Source organism: Chiloscyllium plagiosum, chromosome 40 (genome assembly GCF_004010195.1).
Source record: "Chiloscyllium plagiosum isolate BGI_BamShark_2017 chromosome 40, ASM401019v2, whole genome shotgun sequence".
Classification (NCBI taxonomy): Eukaryota; Metazoa; Chordata; class Chondrichthyes; order Orectolobiformes; family Hemiscylliidae; genus Chiloscyllium; species Chiloscyllium plagiosum.
This window is the reverse complement of record NC_057749.1, coordinates 16657347-16677298: the sequence shown is the minus strand read 5'-3', so window position 1 is coordinate 16677298 and position 19952 is coordinate 16657347. Positions and strand designations below refer to the sequence as shown.

General features: G+C 38.0%; 1 protein-coding gene across 2 annotated transcripts in view; it reads left to right on the top strand.

Annotated features, from left to right (window-relative positions):
* The window catches only part of furina (furin (paired basic amino acid cleaving enzyme) a), a 105166-nt gene extending 85654 nt beyond the window's left edge, over nt 1-19512 (top strand). Inside the window, exons 12-15 of one of the 2 annotated variants that reach the window (XM_043680487.1) lie at nt 3636-3815; nt 5538-5662; nt 7038-7163; nt 12880-19512. In XM_043680487.1, coding sequence (XP_043536422.1) covers nt 3636-3815; nt 5538-5662; nt 7038-7163; nt 12880-13448 — 1000 coding nt within the window. In that variant the 3' untranslated portion in view covers nt 13449-19512. The remainder of the gene's footprint in view (nt 1-3635; nt 3816-5537; nt 5663-7037; nt 7164-12879) is intronic. The other variant, XM_043680489.1, reaches the window with a different exon arrangement.
* The last annotated feature ends 440 nt before the right edge of the window (nt 19513-19952 follow it).

Here is a 19952-nt window from a genome sequence, read left to right as displayed (position 1 = left end):
GCTCTGCCCTCATCAATCTTCTTTGTTACTTCTTCAAAAAACTCAATCAAGTTTGTGAGACATGATTTCCCACGCACAAAGCCATGTTGACTATCCCGAATCAGTCCTTGCCTTTCCAAATACATGTACAGCCTGTCCCTTAAGATTCCCTCCAACAACATGCCCACCACTGAGGTCAGGCTCACTGGTCTATAGTTCCCTGGCTTAAGCTTATCTCAACCTGATTCTTGTGTGATATCATAAATGCAGCCATATTTAAAATTGTTCAGTCTTAAAATAGTAGTGTATTAATATTTAAATTAGCAAAATAACTTCATAAGTCAAGTTATTTATGAGGTAAAATCTCAGTGCTACTTCTAGATGGAAATGTTATATACAGTAACTCCTTGATGGATTTTTGTCCCTGTAGAGTTCTGCCTGACGTGTTATCCAGTCTATGATAACATAATCTAATCAGTATCATTTTCACTAAAAATGTATTAATCCAATTTTCATTGTATCATGGTAAGCTCCTGTTCAAATCTTGATAGGTGAAACAGTAAGTTCTATTATTTGCAGCATAATGTCTATTAAACAAGAAATCAATAATGTAGGTATATCCCTTGACAATTTTAGTGTCATGGGAATGTGATGATGAGTTTATTGTGCGGATTTAGAAATAGGATGTGTGTGTTTGAAACAACTTGCCTGAATATGGTACATGCATTTTGATTTTGTACTGACTGGAGAGATGGTGTCATAGCACTAATGTAACCGTACCAGTATTCCATAGCCTCTGGAATGGGTTCAAGTCTAGTATGGTAGGTGATAAAATTTGAATTTAAATTGTTTGAAAAATTGGAAATAAAAGCTAGCGTAAGTTGACAAAGTAACCACAAGCAAGTTTGGAAAAACCCATCTGTCCTTTAGGGCAAGAAATCTGTTGTCCTTACTGACCTGACTTACATGCGATTTCAGATCCACGGCAATGTGGTTGACTCTTTGTAGACTCTTTGTAAGCCATTTCAAGGGCAATCAGTTCACAAACAACTAGGACTGGGCAACAATTGCTGGGTCTTGCCAGCAGTGCCCACGTTCTACAGAAAAAAAATAAACAACTCGAGCAATGCAGCGTAACTTGAGAGTGAAGTTAATTGCATTATATTATAATGGAGATGATAATCTTCAGCTTTATCTGATATTGCTGCAAATTCTTCAACTTTAAACTCTCTTAAGAGCTGACTGTCAGATATCAGGGTTGCCTCGAGCCTGTTAGCTTCTGCAGTCTAGTTGTGGTTTGAACAAAAGTAATCACATGCCAGGGAGTTTCAGAAAAATTTGGGGAATTTATGAAACTTCATGTTGCATGGAAATGTTTGTGCTTGTATATTTTATCAATTACTTTCTTAGAATTTACACATGCTAATATTCTGACTTAATCAAAAACCTATAATCTGTATATGCTATTTATCCTTGAGCTGAAGACTCTATTACATTGGCACCACAGTCGCACGCATCCACTCCCTACATTACTGAAGCTCAGTGGCAACAGTGTGTACTATTGACAAGATACATTGCAGAAATTCACCAAAGATCCTAGAACATCACCTTTCAAATCCATAACCACTTCCATCTAAAAGGACAAGGACAAAACATATATGGCAACACCATCACCTGCAAGTTCCTCTCCAAGCTACTCACAATCCTGACTTGGAAATATATTGCCATTCTTTCACTGTCACTGGGTAAAAATCTTTGCAAGAGAATTCGCAGTAGGTTAAAGTCAACGAGGAGAAAGAGAGGACTGCAGATGCTGGAGATCAGAACTTAAAAATGTGTTGCTGGAAAAGCGCAGCAGGTCAGGCAGCATGAAAGGAGAAGGAAGAAGTCAGGAAGAGGTCCTGAAGAAGGGCTTATGCCTGAAGCGTTGATTCTCCTTCTCCTTTCATGCTGCCTGACCTGCTGCGCTTTTCCAGCAACACATTTTTAAGTTCTGATCTCCAGCATCTGCAGTCCTCACTTTCTCCTAGCCAGGCAGTATCAAAGGAGAAGGAGAATCGATGTTTCGGGCATAAGCCCTTCTTCAGGAAGAAGGAAGAAGTCAGGAAGAAGTCCTGAAGAAGGGCTTATGCCCAAAACGTCGATTCTCCTTCTCCTTTGATACTGCCTGACCTCCTGCGCTCGTCCAGCAACACATTTTTAAGCTCTGGGTAAAAATCTTGAAATTCCCTGTCTACCTGCCAGGTGGGTCTACCCACTGAACACACTGAAACAGTTCAGGAAAGCAGTTCACTGCAACCCGGGAGAGTCAATAAATACTGGCCTGGCCAGCGAAGTCCACATCTCATGAGTGAATGAAATAAAACCATCCTAAAATGAAACACAATTGCGGATGCTGGAGATCTGAAACAAACAGAAATTGCTGGAGAAACTCAGGTCTGGCAGCATCCATGGAGAAAAAACAATTAACATTTTTGAGTTATTTGGAGTGGAGGAGCGCCCAAAATGTTAACTGTTTCTCTCCACAGATGCTGCCATCCCTGCTGAGTTTCTCCAGCTATTTGTCTTTGTTTGTTTGCAACAACCTTGCTGTGCAAAATTCTTAATCTCAAAACTTAGTGCTTGGGCACATTCTTATTGGCCGGTATACTTTCTGATGTGCTTTCCACTTGTGTTTGTACTTTGCATTTTCTCTTCCACGTCTATCCTGTGAACTATAATTTCACCATGCAGACTGATGACTGATACCTACTTGCAGAGCCGAAAATAAAAATATTGTATCCTGATGAGCACTCAATGCAATAACTGAAAAGCCTTTTTTGAATTCCCCCAGCACATTTCTCAAATGTTGCAAAACATTCATGTATGTGAGTTTCTTAAGCCTGGCTGCACATGGCTATGCATGTATGTCAAACTAATCTGTTTCTTACAGTACTTGAGAAAAGTTGATGGGAATTAGGTCATGTATTGTTCTTCAAAGTGTATTTGGAGACCTTAATGTTTAACTGAACCACAAGAATAGGCAGGTGGAATATCTATCAGCTCATCTGAAGGCTGACATCTCCGATAAATGTGCGATTGTTGTATTGATAGCCGAGGTTCTTTGCTCAAGTCCTTGGGCGGACCTTGCAACCTAAACAACTTGGTTTGAAGGCAGGAGTTCTACCTGCCAGGCTAAGCTGAAAAGTACAAGATTCAATTTGGAACTTGCACTGCAATAAATCTCTCATCCCAGGAGACCCTTGTTTCCAATTGACTTAACAAACACATAAGAATGAGGAGCAGGAGTAGTCTATTCAGCCCCTTAAACTTGCTCTCCCATTTGATACGGTTATGACTGATATCATTTTTGGCCTTAATTCCACTTTCTGCCTGCACTCCATAATCATTTAATCTATTACTAACTAAAAATCTATCTATTTCCTTAATTTTACTCAATCTGGGTTCGTGCATTTCACAGATTCACCTCCTTTTAAGAGAAGTACTATATCGTCATCTGTTTTAAATCTGCTATCCTGTATCCTAAAACTGTGACCCCACATTATAATTTAATTCTGCATGCTGATAGATTATTTGAATTGGTATTCTGATACTGTCTTAATGTAATTCAGAGTTCAGGGATTTCTACAGTTCTGGTGTTCAACTTATCTCTTCAGGGATATTGGTAACCGATTGGAGATTCGGAAAAGGGTTGATGCATGCCTTGGAAGTTCAAATTTTATCCACTCCTTAGAGCATGTGCAGGCAAGGATTACACTATCATATAACCGGCGTGGAGACTTGGCTATATTTCTCACCAGTCCTATGGGGACGAGGTCAACTCTGTTGGCACCAAGGTATGATGTTGCTGCAGCTCAAGAGAATGAATGCACGAAAATTACTAATATTAAATAACCCGCGGGTGATAGAAATTAGCTTGTAATTCTTTAATGGGTAAATTTTGTTGGTGTAAGTGTCTTTTTTTTGTCAACATTTTGTTGATTAGTACCTGACAAAGAGGATTTTAAAGTTCAGTCCATCGTGACTCACTGAGGACTGGCTCGATTACCTAATTGACCTGCAAACGTAATTAACTACAGCTCAATGGAAGATTGGAGTGAAAGAGTGATTTTATTGCTGAGAAAGATTACTCGAAACTTAATCCACAATCAGTGGTTGACTACTTATGACCAGCAGATCTGTAGTTGAGGGTGGTGGCCTAGTGGTAAAATCACTGGATTGGTAATACAGAATCCTGGGTAATATTATGTTAAGTCTCACGATGACAGATGGTGAAACTTGTTCAGTAAAATTCTGGAATAAAAAGTTAGCTTAATGTAATGACAGATTAAAAGCCAAACTGTCACCGTTGTCCTTAAGGGAAGGACGTCCGCCATCCTTACCTGGTCTATGTAAGTCCAGATCCTCCATAATGTGGTTGACTCTCAACTGCTTTCTTGGCAATCTTGGTTAACTTCACCAGTGATACCCACATTGCATGAACAATTAAAGCAAAAGTTTTTAGCTAGTCACCAGGGAGCATTCGCTCATCCCTTCTGACAAGGATCACAATCAGGGCTTTAATGACAACCAACACTGACTAGATACAGCAATGCACTGTCTGGCACTCCCTAAAACAATATTTAGAGATACTCTCTAAAGCTGTCACTAACCATTTTGCTAAATTCTGTATGCAGCAAGTCACTTGCTTGTAAACAAAGCACAATGGTATTTTGAAAATGAGCAGTTATCATTGTTGTTTGTGCCGCTACAGTATTCTGAAGGAGTCCTGCCAATGTAACTTATTGGAATTCTTTCTGTAGAAAGAGCTAAGTGAACAATCATTGCACTGATTATTTAATTCAATTAGGCAATGCAAATACTAGGTGCTTTTGAAAACAAGCTGAGTCATCCTGTTTATTGGAGATTGATCTTTAGTGAAAGCATTTAACAAAGGTAAATCATCAAATATATAGTATCCTTGTGATTTAAGAGTTTTTGTCTAGGTCTGTTTTGTCAGTGTATATAGAGCACATGATAGGGGGAGTTCAAAACTGGAGGGTGTAATAACTGACTCGACAATTGAACTTGCACAATATGAGCAGCCTGAGTCGTCTTCACGAGCAATAATTTGCATAAATGTGAATTTACTCATTTCTGTGAATGTTGTGCTTTAACTATCATTATATTCAGGATCAGAATCAGTGTTCTGTTTCTATCCTGTCTATTTCAATGGATAGGAAATGGTCAGGGCACTATCCTAAATGTGGTGACTTTGGAGTGGGGTTTCAGTAGATCACAATTTAAATTCCTGTCCAACACTGACCAAATAAATCCATAGACTTGCCGTTTTTATGTAAAGTGCTGATATTGAATGATCTGTAATAAAGTTGAGAAGGGATATTAAGCATTGCATTGTACATTTTCATAATTGATTAAATGAGTGTACATTTCAATCCTTTTAATTCTGTTAGGGTAGAAATGAAAGAAAACAATGGTATCAATTTTTCTTGGTGTTTTGGTGTGGAAGAGCCATAAGGCTTTGTAGTCACTCACAATTGTGTTTTTATCTACTGCAGAGAGCATGACTACTCATCTGAGGGATTTACTGACTGGGCATTCATGACCACGCATTCCTGGGATGAAAACCCCTCAGGAGAATGGGTTCTGGAATTAGAAAATACTTCTGGTGCAAATAATTATGGTTTGTTTCCATAATTGTCTTTAAGTATTTAGACTAAAACCCTTTTCCCTAATGGTTGCTGTGAATCATAGAAACTTGTATTACCAGAAAGAGTTCCAGCAGTATACTGGCCTATCTGCTCTCATGCCTTTTTTCTATGTTCTTTCCCCAATTCTATAATATCTTCCAAAATACAGATTGGTTTTAAATGTTGTTTCTGCATCTTGTATATTTCATGACCTAATGATTTACTATATTTCTTCAATTACCTCCAATTCTTGCCTGGTATAGGTCTCCTATCTCTAGCCCACTAACATGCTTTCTAACAGGAACAATATTTTCCAACATTTCACAAGTTAAATACTGCTACTACTGGAAGTAGCATCTGTGGAGAGAGCAGCAGAGTTTCAGACACTGCCAGACTTGCTGAGTAGTTACAGCATTTTTTGTTTTGAGGTCTGATTTACAACAACTTCATATTTACAAACTTGTTGATTCTTACACTCTCTTAAATAAGCTAATCATTTTCAACACAAGTGTGATCTGAATCTAGATGAGAAAAGGTAGCTTAACAGTTAGTGTGTATTGCTATGGACCAGGCCAGATCCCTTCAAAACAGTCCAAGAAGGGAGCCCAGACCCTAACTTTTCCAGTTGTTTTAAGCATGTGTACAGTGGATATTCCAGGAGTGATGCAGCTGGTCCAAGCACTCAGTTTTAAACAAATCAGAATTTATTTACAGACTACTGAATGAAACACTAACAAAAGAGAACCAAAATTAGAATAACCTAACCTGTCTGAAAACCCACTCGACTCTATCCTAACTTCTTGATGCTGTTGCAAATACTTGCAGCATCCCCATAAACACCCCCTTGGCAAAAAAAGGTAAAATCAAACACTGGTTCTTACAGGAGAGATGTCAGAGGATTGGGGGTGGGGGTGCAGGGGTCAGCCTGGAACTGCTTCTTTGGGTCCACTGCAGCTTCTCTGGGTTTCCAACTAAAACTTAATCAGCAGCTACAAAGCTTGCTAAAAACAAACCCTGAACTGGGAGAATTGGCCACTCCTTTTATTATACATGTTTTTAAAGAAACAAAGGTTTTTCAAGTAGATATTTCCAGATATATTGGAACCCCTACCTTTTATTCCTCTGGGGGAAAAAAGAACAAGGACAGATTAACTTTGTTAAAGGAGCAGCATCAACACAGTATCTTCATGGAAAATATGTTGAAGGGCCATTTCCTAACAGGTTCCTACTTGCCCTATTTGCTGGCTTTCAGGTACTATTTTGTATTTAGAAAAATTGTGTCTTTGTCCTTTTTCTACTGTCCTGATTATTGCTTTTTAAATATGCTTGCTTATAGCAGAAAGTTTGTAATAGAGCTTCTCTGTTCAGGTACCCTGAGACAATTTACACTGGTTCTTTATGGGACAGCACCAACTAACAACAGCCAGCAGAAATCGACCAACATTACACTACCTGCCAACTGCAAAACACTGAACTCTCAGCAAGTGTGTGCAGGTAAGTAAGCAAGAGAAGGCATAGAGTTGAATGTAGAAAAGAAATAGAGTTTTGTCTCAGAGCGCCCTCTACAAGCAGAAATAGAAAATAATTAACATATTTTGTGCAATCCTTAACCTCCACCCCTTTATATAGTGTCATTTGTCAATAGTTTGTATTCTGTAATGTTTAACAAGTTAATTCTGACTATAAGGGAAAACAGTCCTCTATTAAGTTTGATTTTCAAAATGTCAAAAATTAAAAAAACTAAAAAATGGAAATTCTTTCAAAGTTAGCTCCATGAAATTGACATACATTTACAGAAAGCTGTTAACCTGTTAAATTTATCAATTTGAATGGCTAGTGGTACCCTTCAGTGGTTCAACAGTGTTTGTAGTGTCACTTAACTGCATTTGAAAGTTTTTCTACTCAAACCATTGTTTTGTGCGCAGGTGTTTTGGGCTCAGTAGTTGAGGTTCTCTTGCAGTGTTATTGCCTGTGTGAAGCTGATGGCTATTTGGTGCTAATTGTTCCATTGAAAAGGACCTTTTTTAATCCTCGATTGTAAAAGGTAGACTTTTGTAGTATGATGGGGCTTGGCGAAAGGATTACAGAAAAGCTTTATTGTGAACTCTTGATTTGAAAATGTGCTCTGTGTTGCTCTGAAAGATTTATGTAAAGTTTATGAACTCATCGTGTTAATTATTTAGTTTGGGTAGAGGATTAGCTAACAGGAAACAGGATAAATGAGTCATTTTCAAGTTTACAAATGTAATGAGTGGAATGGACAGGGATCAGCGCTGGCACTTCAATTATTTGTAATTTATGTTAATGATTTGGATGGAGGTACAGAATGTATCCAAATTTGCTGATACAAGGTTAGACAATGAAAAGGATGCAAATGACAGATGACCGAGCAAAGGCTTCACAAATGGCGTACAGTGTGAGGAAAATGAGGTTGTCCACTTTGGCAGCAAAAGTAAAGATGCAGAATAATTAGGTTGAGACCAACTGCAGAATTCTGCATGAAGTGGGAATCTGGTGATCTTACTGAAACGTAAGCTTCTGAGGGGCTTGATAGTCTAGATGCTGAAAGGATGTTTCCCCGCCCGGAGGAGTCTGTGACAATATGGGGCACAGATCTAAAATAGGTTGGAGATGGAAGAATATCTTCTGGGTATCAGTTAATCTTTTGGAACTCTCTTCCACGTAGAATAATATGTTGCATCGATGAATATATTCAGGGCAGCATTAGACAAACATTTGATCCACAAGGGAGTTTAGGGTTATTGGAAAAGCAAGTAAGAAAGTGGAGTTGAGATCACTGTCAGAGCAGCCATGATCTTGTTGAATGGCAGAGCATGTTAAGGGGCCAAATGTCTTATTCTTCCATTTTTAAAAAATGATCTTGAGTGTTTTATCTTAAAAATGCCAAATTCAACATCTGTGCTAACTAGGCTAAGTTGCTACTTATTCGGGTCATTGATCCATTTAAGTTAGGTATGACAACAGATTAGAAATCAGGCCGTCACCTTATTGTAATGTTTAGCTTGCAGGCATTGCCATGGTTAGAGTGTAAGCTACAAAGGTGAAATAAAATGTTACAGTAATTCATCAGTTTTCTTTAGTCTTTTACCTTATGGAATTTTTCTTTTAACTAGACCTAAGTAAAATGATAGAGCCGTAATGTTGAATACAGAGATTTGGCTAATACTTCAGAAAAGGAGAAAAGGAAAGTCATTTGGGAATTTGTAATTAGATAATTCTAGGTTTAGATTAGATTACTTGCAGTGTGGAAACAGGCCCTTCGGCCCAACAAGTCCACACTGACCGGCCGAAACGCAATCCACCCAGACCCATTCCCCTACATTTACCCCTTCACCGAACACTACGGGCAATTTAGCATGGCCAGTTCACCTAACCTGCACACCTAACCTAACCTCCCACACAGACACTGGGAGAATGTGCAAACTCCACACAGAGAGTCACCTGAGGCGGGAATTGAACCCAGGTCTCTGGCACTGTGAGGCAGCAGTGCTAACCACTGTGCCACCGTGCCGCCCATTGAAAAGAGTGAGAGGGAATAAGTGAATGTTAACATCCTTTCCCAGGATTGAACAACTGAATAAGTGAAAAGCATTGTCGGATGCACTATTTGTAGTTTAGATTTATTCAGAAAGGCTTGGGATAATTACCCTAATCATGCTGATGAGAGACATGGCGACAAGAAAAGTTGCCATTGAACATGAGGAATGATTAGTGGATGTGATATCGAGAGGTATTACGAGGACGGAATTATTGAATTTGAACTCTTCATTTAAAGAGCAGCTATCATTGGACAGAACAGAGCAGACAAACTTGAGATATTGGGTGTCATTTATATGAAAATGGCTCTCTGACTTCATCCTGAATTTTGTGAATCACTAACTGTTTTGAGGGCTTGGATTTAAGGTTAATGATTCATTGGAATTGGCAGTTTCACATTGAGGCTCTGCATCCTTGTGATTTAACAATTAAAAGATGCATTTGCAGCTCTCCACACTATGCAAATTGTGGCCTGATAGAACAACAATCTAAATGCACTTGTGTGAATTTCAGTACTGAGCCCTACAGGATTTTGCAGCATTTTAAAAATTGTTAGAAATAATATTCACTTTAGATATCATACTGGACTCAATTAAATTTCTGATATAAAGTCCACTGCAACCAACAGCAAATTCCAGACTCAAGAATAGTAAAGTCAAGTAAATTTGACAGAAATGCATTTAACAGTGCAGTAAGCAGGTCATTTATTTGCAGGAATGTCCCTGGGTGGATTGGAGCCCAACTCATTTTGAGACTACTTTCAAATATGGCTTTTATTTCATGACATTTTTAATAATACTAGCTGTCTGGGGCCCTTTTGTAGGGGCTAAGCATGTTTTTAGCTTTGAAATTCAATCAGTCAGAAAAGCAGTTATTTATATTCACAAAATGAGCATTGACTGTAGACTTTGCAATCAAGTGACTTCATTTCTTCATATTCTGTCACGGGCCTATCAGGGATAAATTGGCACAATATACTTAGCTGCAGAAAAAATCTGATGAGAGATCTCCAGATTAGGACACTTTTGAGCAATATTATGATCAAATAGCAGCAACTTGTGCTGATTAAAGTGCAACAAAAGCAAGAGGACAGTGCATTTATTAGTGCACATCTTACTGCATTTCTTTATCAGTTGACATTGTCATAGAGGTGTACAGCACAGAAAAAGACCCTTCAGTCCAACTTATCCATGCGGACCAGTTATCCTAACCTAATCTGTCCCATTCTACCAGCCTCCACTACTTCCTCTGTCGGTTCATCCCATACATGCACCACTCTCTGCATGAAAAAGTTGCCCCTTAGGTCCCTTTTATATCTTTCCCCTCTCACCCTAAACCTATGCCCCCTAGTTCTGAACTTCCCCCACTCCAGTGAAAAGACCTTGTCTATTTAGCCCATCCATGCCCCTCATGAGTTTATAAACCTCTTTAGGGTCACTCCTCAGCCTCCGCGTTCCAGGGAAAACAGCCCCAGCTTATTCAGCCTCTCCCTATAGTTCAAATCCTCCAACCCTGGCAACATCCATGTGAATCTTTTCTGAAACCTTTCAAGTTTTACAACATCCTTCCAATACGAAGGAGACCAGAATTGCACGCAATATTTCAGAATATTGCCTAACCAACGTCCTATATGGCCGCAACATGACCTCCCAACTCCTGTACTCAATACTCTGACCAATAAAGGAAAGCATACCAAACACCGCCTTCACGATCCTATTTACCTGTGACTGTCCTTTCAAGGAACTATGAACCTGCACTCCAAAGTCTCTTTGTTCAGCAACACTCCCCAGGACCTTACCATTAAGTGTGCAAGTCCTGCTCTGATTTGCTTTCCCCAAAAAGCAGCACCTCACATTTATCTAAATTAAACTCCATCTGCTACTCCTCAACCCATCGGCCCATCTGATCAAGATCCCATTCACTGTTCGCTACACCTCCAATTTCAGTGTTATCTGCAAACTTACTAACTATATCTCCTATGTTCACATCCAGATCATTTATATAAATGACAAATGTTGGTGATTTAAAACTTTTAGAGCTTCTGAAAATTTCTTCTTTGTGGGTGAATACACAATTCAGGAAATCAAGGTTCCATCTATAGTGTCTATTCATTTAGTTCTTAGCTGGGGAAAAAAGGCATTCTTCAATTGAAGTCCATATCACCTGTCTCTGAGGGAGGGAAGATTAGGCATGATTCCTGCTGTGGTGGTATTGTGTGAAAATACAGTTGCTCTGAGCTCACATTCCCTTAGTGGTTGAATAATCTGTGAATGTTGTCTTAAGTGCTCTTTGCACACCAGAAGTAATTGTTTAGCTAAATTTTAGCAATTGAGGTATGCACCTGGATTTTATAACAAAATAATTGGGAAAATGCTTTGAAAAACATCAAAGTTTGACATTAATTTATGCAGCCTGCTGTGTATTTTAAAAGGTTTCTCTAACCAGCAGGCCATAGATACTGTGGGTTGTGTTTAGTGAATTTATCTTTCATTATAATCTGTTAAACATTTTGGGTACGGTGCCTCAGCTGTGTTATAAACTGAATTATAAAACTGACAAACTTCTGTTTTCTGATGAGCCATGTCTGCCTTTTTTATTGAAACAGGAATCTGGTGTTTTGATCACCGTTTTTTCCCTCATTTAAACTGGGAGCATTTTTAATAGGTGTTTTCTAGAGAGGTTTGAGTTTCTCTAAAATTGAGATTATTCTCTCATTTTTAATCTTGGCGTTTAAGGAGTTCTAATGATGATCTCCACCCAAAATCTATATTGTCCTTTACTATCTCCCTATTATGGTGGATACTGTAGTTATTTCTAATTTGTTTTTATTTTAGGAAGTATGTTTACAGCTTTAAATTTACATTGGTAATTTGTCTACTTAATTTATTTGAGAGTAGCCATTATTTTATTTGATGCTGATAAGAGTGACACTGAAGGCGTACCCAGTCACTCTAGAACCACTACATAGTTTGTAACACACAAGTACTACTTTCTGGTTACTAGGATGACTAGTTAAATACATTTATCCATTTGTGTAAGTTTTAATCAAAATTATCTGTTAACAAAATTCATTAAGTACAATTATCAACTTATCAAAACAAAGTCCATAAAGTGCAATAATTAGTTAACATATACAATAATGTAATTTATAAATCTTACCCTATAAATATTCTCAAAATGTGTACACGCTCTTTCTCACCCTGCCCCAACTAGATAACAACACATTCCCCAAGCCAACAGGATCTATAGTCCGCACCAGATCTCCTCTGTAACCATAACTACTTCTTAAATTTTGATCACTTTAGAACATTATTTGCTAATGCAAATTAACTTTGAAAGATCAAATTGTCCTAATTGTTTGCTTCAGTGCTAAACTAAAACCCAACAAATTGTAGGTTTGACAAATTTGTTAGATCTTGTACAGACTTTTCCAGCCTTTAGTCTGTCAAACCATATTCAAGTACACTGACTGTGTTTGTGTTCTTTAACCTTGTTTTATTATTAAGTCAAATCTTATCTTAAGTGGTGGGGAAGATGCTTTATTTTGTCTGAATTTCTTTGCCTTTCATGCTTGGAACCTCAGCAGCTCTAAAATTACTGCAACTGAAATTGTTTATGAAGTATTTGTTTCTCTCTTATTTTGTCTCCTCAGAATGTGAAGGTGTATATTTTCTGCATCAGCAAAGCTGCGTGGAAAAGTGTCCACCTGGCTTTTATAAAGGATTGGTTGACAGTCTCTTGGACAACAATGTTGAATCTTCACAAGTTTTGGCCTGCCTTCCTTGTCATGCTTCTTGCCGCACATGCAATGGGTTTGCAGCCAATCACTGCCTTTCTTGCCTCCCTCATTCACACTACAATGAAGTTGAGTTGAGCTGTTCACCCCAAATGCAAGTCAGCAGGGAATCTCCCTTGGAAAATGAGGAAGTAGTTGAACCACTCACTGAATCTCAAGTACCTATATGGTTTGCTTTTACCATCTGTGCCTTCATTATAATGGTATTTTTTATAATATTCATAGTTCTTCAGGTCAGGTCAGGATTCCAGTTCAGCAAAGTGAAAGTCTACACTCTACAAAACGGGAAAGGGATTATATCTTACAAAGGAATTTCTGACATGTGGAAAGATGGTGATTTATCTGAATCGGATTGTGAAGAATTTGATGTTGAGGGCCAAAGTGAAAGAACAGCATTTATAAAGAAAATACAAAGTGTCCTCTAGTATTCCTCTTTCAGTTGATCCCTCCCGTTACTGATGAAGGGTTATATGTCTCATTTTCACGGACTTCAGTGAAAAGTGTCTTAAGGTTACAAGAAATCCACATCTGTTTTTATATGGAATGTGGGTGCTTGAAATAATGTTGGACATAAACTCTCAAAGCTAAACTGTTAATACTGGAAATTGGACATTTTTCACAGCTCTTAACTGAGGTAGGTTGGTGTCTTTAGTTCCCAGCAAAACATGGTCAGGGCCATAGAATGGTAGAATGGAATGGATTATTTTTAATTCAGTATTGCGTGATAGATAATTATACAAATTTTAAGACTTCCAAAATTGACCACAGCACTGTACCTGGATAATTTGAAGTCAATTAATTTTGAGGAATTTGAAATTACTATTTAGACTTTCAGCAAAGTATTTCACAACATGATCAAAGGGGCCAGAGGTGACTTTTGAGTTGTAGAAACTGAGTTCGTTTCAAGGATTTTTTTTTTGCACTTTAATTTTTTTTAAATTTAATTTCATCCCTTAAAATGCTCATTGAACTGTAACTGAAGTTTGTATTTTTTTAAAATCTCAATGAAATCCCTCTGGCTTATTAGGTCACTCACTACCTCTGGTGGTTGTTTGAGGTATTCTGACCTGTGAGGTCTCTGATCGAACTCCAATCTGAGCTCAATTAGGGTACTCTATTTATGGTTGTGTACCCTTGGGGGCTGTGGGTGGAAGGAGGGAAGGAAAGTAATAGTGTTTTCCAATGCTAAGAACATACATGTGGATGTCTGACTGAGGTACAGGCTTGATGAGCTCAAAAGCTGATCAACTTGATAATCCTTCCTGTCAGAGCTGAGATATGAAGCTTGGCACTTAAGCAAGGTGTCAACAGCCTAACAGTTCCAGAAAGTGACAGTTACTGTCACCCAACCACAATCAGCAGCTTTAAGAAGGGAAGTTTAAAAAAATGTAAAACTTGTTTATCAGCAGGAAAGTTACCTTTAAAGGAAATTAGGCACTAGCCATTCTGGGGTAAAGAAAATAAGTTGAAGACAAACCACGTAAGTTTTGTTTGCATAATCTAAACAATTCATTTGTACCTGGAGAACTGATGGTGCATGTACTAACATGTATAACCTTGGACTCAAATTGAAGCTAGAGTCTTTGCCTGTTGTCAGGATTGATTCTAGTGACTAGTTCTGAATATCAAAGGCCTAAGGAACATGCGTGTAACTAAATGGGCATCTCACCTGAATGACTTGTTGGGAAAATGGAAAAATATTATTCTAGTGTAGTGGGAGGTGCTTTTGAGGTTAGTGCTAAAGTACAGTATTTGGCCAAGGAAGAAAGATATTGCAACAAGTTACTGATTTCGTAAAATATTTAATTTACGAGCAATAACACCACTTGGGGACAAAAGCCCCTAAGTAGTATAAATATTTATTGCACATCACATTACTTACTGAAGTGTTGATTTGAATCACCTCGGTAGCACTTTGTATTGTTGCCAGAACTCTTGCTCCTATTTAACACAGCATTATTTTCAAATTGTCTTCCAGTTATTTTAATTAAAGTATTTTACTATGAACATACTGTATGTGTTGCTTGGAGAAGTCTGATCTGAGGAAGCTGTCACAGTTCCTATAAAACAGCAAATAGAGCAGGTTGAAACTGGGCATTAAATGTGATTTTAATGTAAAGATTCATTTTCTTAAAGCAGGGGTGTCATCTGTAGTAAGAATTCTAAGTTTGGCATGTTGGATTTGAAAATACAAATGTGTTATTTTGTTGAACTGTTTGTTAAAATTTAAAGGAGTATTATTTAGATACCAGTTGCATTTTCATTAAAATGAAAAGATAAATGGGTGCCAATAAGTTATCTCTGGCACCTGAGCTATAATCCAGCCAAACCAGTCCAGTGGGAGTTCTGTCTGTACTTGTGATGTCCTTATTTGAAATGTCTGGGAATTCTCCATTTTAATTCCAAGAGGTGTGGACCCATCGCACAAAGTGCCCTTAATTTGGTGATAATTCTGCAATGTCTTTCAAGGGTGGTAGGTGTGGAAAATGCTACTGATGTCTGGTCCTCCAACAGTCATAAAGCAAAGCCTTGGACAGAGTCTGCTCTCATTGGTTTTATAGTCTGTACCCTCTGATCAGTGTTGCTACCTCCTTAGTTAAACTTTGGACACTTAAATTTCAGTTTTTCCTTTTTTACCATTGGTGCCTCCTGACCTGAGATGGTATGTTGTGCTGAAAATTCTGGATATTAGCTGTGAAAAATGTTTACCTTCTCTGCTTTTTGACTGTATAAACAAAAAAAAAACAATGAGCACAAAACATTGAGGTGGGTGGGAAGTCTTTCTCTTCAAGGTTCGGGGGGGGGGGGGGGTGGTGCAGGGGCAGGGGGGGTGCTAAACTGAAATGGGAATTAGGAACAGCAAAATGTTCAGACCATTGAAACCCTCTCAGGGTGATTCACTGATGACATCAAGATTTTCTTCAATGAAGTAAGAGAACTGCCTCAGAAGATTAGCTTTTAAATACTGCATTATTCTTGATTTTTTTTTTAATGTATAAAAATTATGGGTAAAATGTTACCATTCAACATTCAAAAGAAAAACTTCAGGGCTGGTCAGGGAATCTTATCACAGAATTTGGTTGTATTTGCTATATATATGTATTTTCATAGCTCCTGCCTAGTCAAATGATCCATTTGTTCTGTATTGGGAAGTGTAATACTAAATCTTTTATTCCCAGCCAGTTTATCACAAAGCATATATAGCATAGCAGCACTAATACACTACAGAAAGAAATCAATAAAGCCAGCACCTCAGTGCTGTTCCATATGCTCATAATTCATCACTTCAAATTGTTCCCACAATTATCCTAGCCAATTACTAACTTGTTCCCTTTTAGTAATTCATCCTGCTGTTATGACAGTAATTTCCCTACAACACCGAAATCTAGAAGGATAAAATCTCTTGTTTAACGCACAGGAAATCCTGGTTCAAGTGAACCTATACCAAAAATTCACACCCCTTTTGCATTTCATCACAATCCAATTGGGAAAATGATGCATTCACACAACTTGTGTTGAATTATAATAGTATAAATGCGGAGTTATTGGTTTCACGTGAAATAATAGGGCAGGAGACTACATTTGACAAGTTTGAAATAAGATTTTAAGAATTTAGGATGGGTTGGATTGTTACCTTGAGCTAAAATTGAAAGTAGTCTGTTTTACCTGTGGCTGAGTTGCATTGAAAATGCCCTAATTTCTCCCCTTAACCAGGATGTCAGAGTATGTCTCGGTTGGAGAGAATTTAATGTTGGGGAGATTTAATTTTATTCTACAGGATAACTTGCTAAATGGGAATGATGTCTTCAGTGAAGCATTGTGCTTGTATCGCAACCTTGCACATGGTTCTTACAAGCCAAACAAAATGGAGTGAAAAAGATTCTTTTGGACCTCATTTGAAATTGACCAATACCAGTAGCTATCGGGTAGAAGCCCTAACGTTGGTCATATTTTGTGCTAGGCTGAAACCAGAATAATAATTGGGGTAGTACATTTGACCTCAATATCCCTACGATCAGGAGCAGCGGAAAGTCACTCCTATTCCTAACTGGACACTGGTCATCCCGAGTGGAAAGTGCATCTGTAGGAATGTCAGGTAAAGGTGGGGCTTAGTTTGATTCTGACCTGATTTCAGTTAAATAGACCACTACCTTCCATTGAGCTAATATATGGTGTATGGCCATCTAAGTAATGTGTAGCAGGATGAACTAAGCCCAGTTAGAACTGTCACTTTCAGGAATTGAGGCAAGAAAAATATCATGGGAACAAAAATAGTTTATTACTGATGCTTTGTGCAAGCCACGTTCAACAAGTGGGATTTTAATATTTGACATTTTCGGGTAAAATGGAATGATCATAATTTGTCATTAAAATTAGGTGGGTTCCTGGTATGGAAGTTACAGTCTAGTCCTACACGCTGCCATCCCAGACTGTCCTGTGTGGTTTAGCAGCCTTAGTAACACAATTCCCGATTTCTCTTTACACCTGACTTTGCACTGTATGCACAATATTCTTTCCCTCATTAGTGCCACAATAGCAGTGCTTATTTTGTCTGGCTTTTTTGAACTGAGTGAAGTGATGGCACCATTTGACTTTTAATAAAGCAATATGATTGTGGGCCTTGGGCTGAGGTTGGGAAATATGTGATTATCAATCAAGAATTCATGAAAAATTATTGTAAATAATTGTAAAATATATATTATAAACCACAATTTCATAATATGCAACCTCTTAAATGTGTAAAGGCGTTGAGCAGTATGTATGTGTTCCTCGGGGAAATCGTGAGAGGAGTTTGATTGTTCTGGTGCTTTGGATGATGAGAGGAAATGACTTTGCTTGTTCTGCTACTTTGTTCTTGCAGTGCATTGTGGGATACTTGAGGGTGGGGTGGAAGAAAAGGGACACAGAGCTATAATTAAAATGCTGTTGCGTTCTAGCAGTCTCCTCTTGTACAGGAGGTTTATGAATCTTTGTACAGATTTGTACACCCCAGTTCCATCCCTGCCTTTTTTTTTGCACCCAGGCACTTGGTTTGGTGCTACATTTCTCTTTCCAGTAAAGCACACCTGTTTTCCAGATGTGTTTCTGACTGGGAAAGAAGGGGATAATCTTGCCTGTTCCAATTGATTTGATTTAGACTCCATAAACTTTTCCATCCATTCCTAAAACCTCTCTTCACTGATGAACCGCTCCAAGTTCCTTTGTTCGTCAATGCACTTTAGACTGAGTGACTATTTTTGATGAACCCCCTGCAAATCGCAATTGTCTTTTATTCCAGCTCTTTGTTTCTGCACCCACCATGTTGAAACACAAACCAAAATCTTTTAGTTTTGGAAGGGTTGGGAAAATAGCTAGTGAAATAGGTTAATAGCATTCTGGAGTGTTAATTTTTGAAGAAATCATTGACAGACTAGCTTACAAAAAATATTGAGCATGAACAGATTAATGTGGTTGTTTTGACCCCTTTGCACAGTTCTTAATAGTTTTATCATGCAAAATGTATAAATTGTTATAGTTACCTAGAGTATCTGGGTCTCTAATTGGCTTGTTGACAATGTGCTGGTCAGCATTAGTTTTATGCATTTACAATGACTAATCACCAATAACCTATATCCTAACCAGGTAAAAACCAAGTGGCAGAAAAGTTGCACATTTTGGAGATTGAGTGTACTTGTAGTTAATAAATAACACTTAAATGGGTTCTTTTTCCCTTCCTGTCATTTTGTGTAGCTATGTTGCACTAATATATTTTATCATTCCAAATCTTATGCATTAATCATTCACAAGGTCAAGTCTTTAATTGAAAGTGCTACTTAAGAAGCTCTCCCAAGGGCTTGGCAGATGAAGATATTCTGCAGGATAGCACTGAGCCATATGGAACAGAATGTTCTTGGGCTGATTCTCAAGGTGTGCAGAGTCATAAATTTCAGGCAAGATGGCACTACAGTTGAGCTCTGCACCTGAGAATCAAGATAGTGAAATTAGAATTTTTATTAATCTATTTAGTACTTGCTGTGGTAAATTAGCCCATCAATTCACATTGCCAAAGCTTGCATCTGAAGACACTATTGAAGAGTGGAAGGCAGCTTGCACCTGTGAAACAATATCTTAGTCTGAGTTGAGCCTTTGGGAGAGATGGGGAGTAAATTACGAAGTGGAGCATATGAGAGAAATGTGCAACACCCAAAAACATTCACAAACATTAAAATGAAAGGGCTACGTAATCTCAATAGCAGTTTTTATTCCACAGTGCAGTGCACTAAAACACGAGAGATTCAGGCTGCTTGCTGTGATGTCCAATTGCTATAATGCTGATATTGTGGGTGATTTACCAAGATATGTAAACAGACATATTTTTGTACAATATATAGTGCACAGTAATTTTCTTGTAATATAAAAATTGCTTAAAAACAAATTACTCTTATTTAATGGATGTGGAAATATTGTCATAGATTTACTTAAAGAAATTAAAGACTGTTTCAAAGCAAATTTGTTGTATTTATTTCTAACAATGACAAAAGTCCAATCTTTTTAAGATATTTAAGTCTTTGCAGATGCTGTTTTTTTATCTCTGCTTTGCAATTTGTTTTTATTTTTAACTTCATTACAGCTTGATTAAGAAACCTGGTGTCACAAGAGTTTCTATGTTGCCACATTGCACTGATCTATGGTTGAGGGGTGAGGATCGGTGGTCAGTTGTGGGAAGGTGGACTTGTGACTCCTTTGAATACAAATGTGTTGATTATGTGATATAAAAACCAGGAGCACTATGATGAGAAGTAGATAGCCAACTGTAAGTAAACTCTTCTGAATTTGGAATTCTGATTTTCAGAGGAGAAGACTAAGCATTGACTCCCTATGAAACAAAAAGAGGCCGTTCTGCCCATCGGCTCTGCACTGACCCACTGAAGAGTGTCCCATCCAGACAC